At 30.8% G+C, this 8,819-nt stretch overlaps 1 protein-coding gene across 1 annotated transcript; it reads right to left on the reverse strand.

The window, feature by feature from the left end:
- Positions 1-227: 227 nt before the first annotated feature.
- On the reverse strand, positions 228-2,742 carry LOC147809504 (uncharacterized). The gene is made up of 2 exons (XM_087162853.1): positions 2,721-2,742; positions 228-967 (listed from the first exon to the last, which is right to left on the reverse strand). The coding sequence occupies exons 1-2, from the start codon at positions 2,740-2,742 to the stop codon at positions 228-230; spliced, it is 762 nt and encodes a 253-aa protein (XP_087018979.1).
- Positions 2,743-8,819: the final 6,077 nt, after the last annotated feature.

Raw genomic sequence — 8,819 nt, forward strand, 5'->3', positions numbered from 1 at the left:
TACTAAACACTTATAAATGAAATGTACTTAAACTTATAAAATGACACACAAATATAACATACATGTAACTTGAACAGAAAACATATACATATAAAAATTCACAAAACATTTAACTTTTGACTTCTAATCTATAAAGTCTCTGGACAGGTCTCATAAACTCAGAATTCTCTGTCTTTACGAGAGCAAGCCTTGTTTTGCCATCACGACCTGGAATTAATTTCAATACTCTAGCTAAATTCCAAAAAGCGCGTTTTTTTATTAGCATCTTCAACTAAAACAATTTCACCGACCACTAAAGGATTATCCTTGAAATCTCTTATAGTTTGTTGACGTAACTGACCTAAATATTCAGTCCTAAACCTATTTCTTAAAGACTCTCTTACTCTTTGGAGATGTTTAGCTCTCTTACTTAAACCTTCCTTATCTGCCTTATCGATGTCTGTAACACCTGAAGAAGGTATTTCGTGGAGAAACATTTCTGGAGTCAAAGGGGAAACGGTGTCCACGTCTTCCGATACGTAGGTGAGGGGTCTCGTATTAATTATTCTTTCACAATCACACAAAATTGTGACCAATTCCTCATAATTTAAGGAAGAGCGTCCTAATATCTTACGTAAAATTCGCTTCACCATTTGTATTAACCGCTCCCACCAACCACCCCACCAGGCGGCGGAAGGAGGGTTAAACCTCCACCGTATCTCATGCTCTGCAGCTTTTGAAGCTAACTTGTCCCATTCTATCGAATGAAGAATCTTTTGCGCACCAACAAAATTTGTTCCGTTATCGGAATATATTACCGACGGTCTTCCTCTGCGCGCAATAAAACGTCTTAAGGACTGAAAAAAGGCTTCCGTAGTTAATAGAGTTACTAACTCTAAATGTATAGCCCGGTACACAGCGCACGTGTAAAGTACTATATAAGACTTTTTGCCATCCTTAAGATATAGTGGTCCGGCTAAATCGACACCTACAATTTCGAAAACAGATGCATCATTAACTCTAACTTTAGGCAAAATTCCAGGAGTGACATTACACTTTGTAGCATTAAATCTTAAACATTTTACACACTGTCTTATACAATTTCGTATAGTTTTACGACTTTTCAAAATCCAAAACTTACAAACTTACACATATATCGATGTATCGAATTTTTCAACCGTTATTATCTTTCAATTACAAAGATTTCCCTGAATTCAAATTCAGTACAAACGTAAAATATGTCGTGCCTTAACCAGTTATTTGAGTTTCATTATTAAGAAACTAATGGAACACTTGGCTTTCCAAAACTACGATTATTTTTAAAAATAAGGTTTCTGTGGTTCTGAATATTTTATTTTATGACCGTCGTTGAACAGCTGAACCAATTTTGGGTTTACGACTACCAATATTCAACTCCGTAGCGTTGTAATTTTGAACCCAATCCAGAAAACAAGGGAACTCCTGGACCAAGTAGTGGGAGAAATTCGTCTTCGTGGAGAACTTTTTGAGGGAACTATCCCGCATTTGCGTTACGTGGAGAGGAAAACCACGAAAACCTCCAACGGTTAGCCTAACGGATAGGGGACTCTAACCCATGATCCGCTTACCACTGAGGATATTTCATGTCAGCACTGTGGTCGGTGCAAGCCGGATGCAGAATTCATATTGACCAGCCATCTCTGGGATTCGAACCCTGTCCACCTCATTGGAAGGCGAACACTCTATCCCTTGAGCCTACGCGGCGATCGAATTTGATCGTGTCGACCATAAATGTGTGTATACCCAGTTGGGAAATTTATTTTACCAGGATTGGGTTATAATCGTAGAATGAAATGTGGTCGCACCCGGTTTTTCTCTACTCTTGACAATAACACTTGCCAAAATTTTTATGTTGACATTCCTTATATCAGTGAATAATACATTTTTTAATTTTGTTGAGTTATATATATATATATATATATATATATATATATATATATAAAGACCAATTGAATATTTTCTTTTTTCAAGCTTTTACAATTTTTTATGCAACAATATTCCTAGTATAATGAATGTATAATAACATTGATATGAATATTTTTTTAAATGCCAATTACATAATCGTTGTCCTAACTCAAATTTGCTCTGTCATAAAATTCAAGAATCATCTATTGTCTGGTCACCCGGTCTCTGCACCATGCTTCCTGACCACCAAAAGTGAGTGGCTACTGAAATTGCCAGAGATATTGAATAAACTTTACACGAGTCAGATATAACATTTTGAATCAGAGAAATAAGAATAATTAAGAATTAATTTGACTCTTACTGTAATGTACTTAAATTAAAAAATCGAATTTCATATTTTTTCCTGGAATAGAAGCTTATTTAGTCGGAGTTTTATCTCCGAGAATTTTTTTTATCTAGTTTTTATCATGTCAAGTTCTTAAAGACAATGGCTTCTCATTTTTACTTTAAAAAATAATTGATAAGACATACTTAACTCTTTTTTTTCTCAATTTTATTTATTTGTGCGGTTCAGGTCTTAGAATGGATTTGTTAAAGCAAGGAATGTTACACAACATTATGTAATCACATATTATCAGTTATTCAGTTACATTTAATCACTTGTTTTCTATATCACAATTTTAGTTGTACTAAAATTTCTTGTTACCACATTCACTTTTTTAAGCACTCATGAACACATCTTTAGAAATTTAAATGAAGTAATTTTGATATAATTTTGATATATTAAGGCAAATTACCTTGCATAAAGTGAAAATTCATAGTAGAACTAATGCACTAATTAACAAGAATGGTACTCAGTTTATTATTGATATTTTATTGCACATGCAGGCCCACCAACATCATCATTTTCTTTAAAGTTAATCTTTCTTTCTTTCTTTTTTTTAAAGAACAATATTTAAGTTTAGATAATATATAACTATAAAAAGAACATTTTATTTATCGTAACGTATAAACAGTTACATGGATTTAATAAAAAAAATCAGTTGTAAATATTTAAACTTATGAATACGGTTGTACAGTGCGTAAAATAAAAAAACTGACCAACCTGAATAACTTTTGATCCAATGATCAGATCTTCACGTTCTAAGATTCAATATTAATGACTCGGGGATGACCTCAAATACGCTAATTAATTTTAACAGACGGTGTTTTACGTTGCTAAATTAGACACATAAGCGTACTTTTTCTGAATAAACATACCTTTTTTCGACGGATTCTAATTTCTGAATCCCGAATCTGGAAAATATGGTCCCCTTAGTTCAAATTTTTGCACACAATTATGAAGTTCGTTTATCTGAAGATAGTTTCATGGAAATATGACTTAATTAAAAATATTTATAATTTCGTTATTTAACAATGGTGCAAAAAATTTTGAATTGCAAAGTATACAGTTATTGACATATTTTTAACAAATGTAATTTTATAGGGCAAAATAAAAAAAAATTGTGAAATCGGTCGAATAGTTCCTGAGAAATCAAATTTTAAAAGAAGCTGTATTTTTAAAATTCGATTTCTCAGAAAATATTCTACCAATTTCGTATTTTACATCCTTTAAGATTATGTAAAAATTTTATACCTTACAATTCAATTTTTTTTAACCTTTATTAAATGAAAAAATACAAATTTACTAAACGTCATATTCTCCATGGAATTATCTTTGGACAAATGAACTTAATAATTTTGTGCAAAAATTTTTCAATTCGCTTTAAAAGTACTCGAGATATGGTGAAACAAAAAATAAAATTTACATTATGGGGTTCGAACTATTGCGGCTACCCCCTATATTTTTGGAGTCAGAAACCAAAATCTGTCGAAAAAAAGGCATGTTTATTCGGGAGAAAATGCGTTCTTGTGCCTAATTACTTGGCATATTTGAGGTCACTCTCTCAAACCATCAAGATTGAGTCCTAGAACGTGAAGATCCAATCATTAGATTAAAAGTTATTCAGGGTGTTGCTTTTCTTATTTTGCGCACTGCACAACACAATAAAATAGAAGTAATTTTATTTGCTAACCATAACCTTATATTACATAGCAGTTCAAATTGGAAACAGTTTTTCTCTCTCGACTTCTTATATTTTTTTAAAATTTCGATACATAAATGTTAAGGTCCCGATATATTAAGGCTCCTGTACTATCAGAGCTGCTCTATCAAGCAATATTGGAGCAAAAAAGTTCACAAGTTAACGTTATGTTAGTATTGTGCTTATGTTAGCTCTTTGGAGCGAAAATAGATGATGAGTCGGCCTGTCTAATTCAGGGCAATCAGGCAGCATCTAATCTCTCATTTTTTTAAAATTTTATTTAATCTTTTTTTTGTTGTTATTCTTGACGTAAAGTCAAGTGCAAGCTTATAAAATGATCTCAAGAGAGATAAATTTTTGACAACAATAAATAAATAGTCATTAATTAAAGCACAAAAAACATCTTAAAAAGTTATGAAAAAAATTATAGTTACAAGTACCTTTAATCAAATTAGAATTTTGAAAAAAACAAACAAACTCCAGTTTAGTTCATTAATGGTTCTTTCAGCACATCAAATTTTAACACAGTGGTTTTACTTCTACAGCTTGCAGAGTGGCTTACATAGTATTTTTTGTTCAACAGTTAACAATTCTCGAACTAATAGTCGAATGTTTAAACTTTTCTATTCTATTGCACCTGTAAATTTTTCTAACGCATTCGTATAGATTCAAGTTTTTAAATCTTATACTTTTATCAAAACAAAATGTAAAGTTGAATACCCAAAACAATTTTTTATACCATAAAACTGTATTTGTCCAGTATTCTTAACATTGATGTTTAATTGTTGTGGATGCTGTTATGAGTTTCTAACTAGTATGAAAAAAATGACGGGAAGATTTGGTGGGCACTTTGCAAGATTGCTGATTTTGATTTAAGCAAGTCGCAGCGGACCTCTTTTACTTTGTTTCCTCAAGCTTTTGGTTTTTCTAGAGTTTTCGTCTAGGAATTGGAACAATTAAAGTCGATTTTTTAAATTCACTGATGTTCCATCTTGTCTTTGAGAATGTTTTTTTTTTTTAAAAAAAGAAAGAGCTCCAACATGTCACTTCTTAAAACTAGCAATTTATGACGAGAGCAACATCATTTATCAGACAATTTATGAACAATTAACTATTTTTCTCCCTTTCGCTAAAAAAACTCGACATATACTCCGATGAAGTATTAGGATTAATGTAACCAATGTTTCCTCCCCCTCCCCTTTTTTTGCCGGCTCTTCGAGAGTGCAATATTAATTATGAGCACTCTGTATTAGGTATTAAAAAAATAAGTTTAAAAGATACATTATTTTGCACAATGTTGAAGCTCCCATTAGACCTAATAGCACATAAGCTAATACAAAAGAAATAAGATAATTCTATTAAAAATGATAAAAAAAATATGCTGAAATTTCTTTGCTTACTGTCAGAAATTCTTGTAATTTTTGTTACGAGTGGCAAAGCAAAGATAAAGTGACAGGGTGCGTAGCCAAATTATTCAACTAAAAATAAGCACCTTTTAAGCACTCAAAAAATATTTTTGAGCACTTTAAAAATATCATAACTTGGCGGGATTGGAAAGATTTTGACAACTGACGGTTTTATCTTGTTTTAACCGTCATGCCAAAAAAAAACCTTTTGGCATTGTTTTTGACGATTGTCAAAAATCACGAAATTTTGAATCATGTATAACGAATGGCGTTTTTATACGCTACGGACTGACAATACGCCGGAATAGATTGGGGTTGAATTAATTGTGAAAACGTTGAACAGAATAACAATGTGACCTGCGTCTTTTTGCATAATTCGAAGCGAAAACCAACATAGTAAAGGAAAAATCTCATTTTGAAAAAGGGAAAATTAAGCACTTTTTAAAAACACTCAATGAAAAAATCACTTTTAAGGGCTTTTAAAAAACGAAAATAAGCACCTTTAAAAAACGCTACGCACCCTGAGTGATCTAAGAAGTTATACTTCCGGAATAAGAAAAAAAAGTACATAGCAGAAAACGTCTCAAGTTTCTGCAGCAGGTTTTATTTTAGTATTTAATGAAATAGCAAACACCACTCCATTGGAAAAAAATAAACAACAGGTAATAGTTAAGTAAAACAAATTTATTTCAACAGGAAAGTACAAAACTCTGAAATAAAATTGAAGATGAAAAATAACAACATAAAAATTCATAATATCTTGCTCGGTGATGGCACTCAAGTCAATCAAAAATTGCTATAATTAAAAAAAAATTTTCCGAAAGGGAGGGAGCAAAACTTTCTGTATTAAAATGTTAAATATTTCCAAGAATTAAACATAATTAAGACATAACTTTTATATATGGCCACTTCTCAAAAGGTGGGACAATAACCTTAACAGCTAATTTTGATTTCTATTAATTCTAAATATTCACTACTTATGTGATACATTCTCTATTTAATTAAAATTAATTATAATAACTTTTAAATTGAATTTTTTAACATCAAATTACCTAAAATAATGAGCAAAACTATCTGCATTAACACTAGATTGCCTAAGGAAGTCATTTTGACGGCTTTTAATTTCAATTAGAAAAACAATAATGTACAACATGAAATTTTTTATTATTAACATTTACTAATAACTTGTTATATAACTGTAAATATTATAAAGAATATTAAAAATTAATTTTAAACGAATTTCATAACTCATTATTTATTCTTTTACAATCCAGTCATTTTGACTGCTTTTGGGCAATATAGGTATATAACTAAGTTTAAGTCTTCCTAGCGTTAAGTACGTTGCATATTTTAAATAATCTTATATTTTCTGTGTAAGAAAATGGCATTTATTTACAAAAATATTTCATAAAAATGGAAGAAAATAGTTAAATATTTGAAAAACTAATTTTCGGGAAGGATAAATTAATTTAAAGCATTTACCTTAATTTATTTTTTGTTAAAATATATTACTTTTTTGGACATGCATCGAAACACGAAATTAATTTTTTTGAATAGTTACCAAACAGTTATATAACAGTATCTATTGTTGCCTTTTTTTAAGATTACTATTATGTAACCAGCCCATTGAAATGTTATACTCTTATTTTAATCTAGACACAATAAAAAAAAATTCCTGTATTATATTGGCTCAGTTAATATAAATATTCTCCAAAATCCTACTTTTAATTGAACAAAATATTTTTAAAGGTACTTATTCAGGGTGCGTAGCCAAATTATTCAACAAAAAATAAGCACCTTTTAAGCACTTTTCAAGAATTCAAATAATATTTTTAAGCCCTTTAAAAAAATATAATTAGGGAGGGATGGAAAGTTTTTGACAATCGATGGTTTTATCTGGTTTTAACCGTCATGTCAAAAAAAAAAAAACTTTTGGCATTGTTTTTCCTCTAAACTTAATTATTGTCACAGCTTAATAATTTGTGAAATGCTTTCAGCTTTTGAGAACTGCCGACCTGTGCATCAATTTACAGGAGATTTACTTTTGTCTTGATAAATCAAAAACGTGCTTCAAAATAAAATAAAAATTTATACTAATATTTGAAAAATTCTGATTTGCTTACATTAGCTATCAATTTCTAATATATATATATATATATATATATATATATATACATACATACATAGGGGAAGATGGGTTAAAGCAGGTAGCAAAAATTTGAGGGCCTGTTAGAGCTAGACTGTTCAGCTTAGAAATTGTCTGATTTAAGCAAGATTTTCATTGTTCAGTAGCATACAATACATCATTCTTAAAAAAGTCATAGATGTATTCCTTTTCTTATAAAGGATTCTTTTAAAGAAAAAGTCAAAACATCCACTAGAGGGGTAAAACTGTGTACACATGTTAACTCTATGTAGAATTTAGGAATACTAGAATTTCAGTGAAAAAGTAGCAGACATTTCTATTTTATACAAAAATTTAAAAAAAAAAAATATGCATGTAGTTAACATGAGGTGTAGTCCAGGCTGCACTCAAGGGCGGGACGGGGAAAAGAGAGGGGCAATTGTCCTGAGATGGCTAAGGCACCAACCAAAGCTCTTTACAAAAAATACAGTCTTAATTTTTTTTTCTCCAAAAGAAAATGAATGAGAATTTTTTATATCTATATAAAAAACTACAATTTTGTATGAAGGGTCATCAAACATTCTACAGAATATGAAAATTAAGTCTTTTGAGCTTAGAGGATAGGGCTCGTAAAACATTTGTTCAGCCTTGCATGTAATTATATTTTTCTTCTGCTGCACTGCAGTTCTTGTGAGGCTTGCATAGACAACAGAGACTTAAGGGAAAGAGAACATGGTAGTACCCAGTTTTACCCCAAAAGCAGAGGTTATTGAAACAAACCAGAACATCTCTTTCAAAGATCGTCAAAAAGAGCTCTCAAAAATATTTTGAACACATTTTAATCTAATTTGTTTCGTTAATACTTTTTACTTTGATATTTTTCGTGTTTCCTTATTTGACCTTTTCCGCATTTGGTGCAGAGGTTTGTCCGGTCGCTGAGAGAAGTTCAGATGGTCTCTCCTAAAGGTCTTCTTCAATAAAAAAAAGTCTATGGAAAAAATTATGTGCTTCCCACAAGTAGTCGTAAATTGATGAGGTCGCTACACCGTGGTGGTCTTTCCTGGAAATTTCACCGTATATACATATATATTAAAATTTTCTCAACAGCAGGCAAATTAGGAGGCGGCTTTTTCATCATTTTTACTGTTAAAAAAGGGCTATCTGGAATTACCAGGGCAACAACGATCTGCATTTAATGAGTGGATCTCTGTATTTAATAAGTATGGCTTGAATAACATCACCGATCAACTTTTAGGTAATATGTTTCGAATGATCGCTAAA

The sequence above is a fragment of the Parasteatoda tepidariorum genome, chromosome 5 (assembly GCF_982258835.1).
Source record: "Parasteatoda tepidariorum strain Cologne lab strain chromosome 5, Ptep-v5.0, whole genome shotgun sequence".
In the NCBI taxonomy this organism is placed as follows: Eukaryota; Metazoa; Arthropoda; class Arachnida; order Araneae; family Theridiidae; genus Parasteatoda; species Parasteatoda tepidariorum.

Coding starts and splice junctions, on each gene's coding strand:
- LOC147809504 (XM_087162853.1), bottom strand. CDS start 2,742: ATGAATTTTCACTTTATGCAAG. Junction 968..2,720: donor GAATTTTCACTTTATGCAAG/GTAATTTGCCTT, acceptor TCGAAATTGTAG/GTGTCGATTTAGCCGGACCA.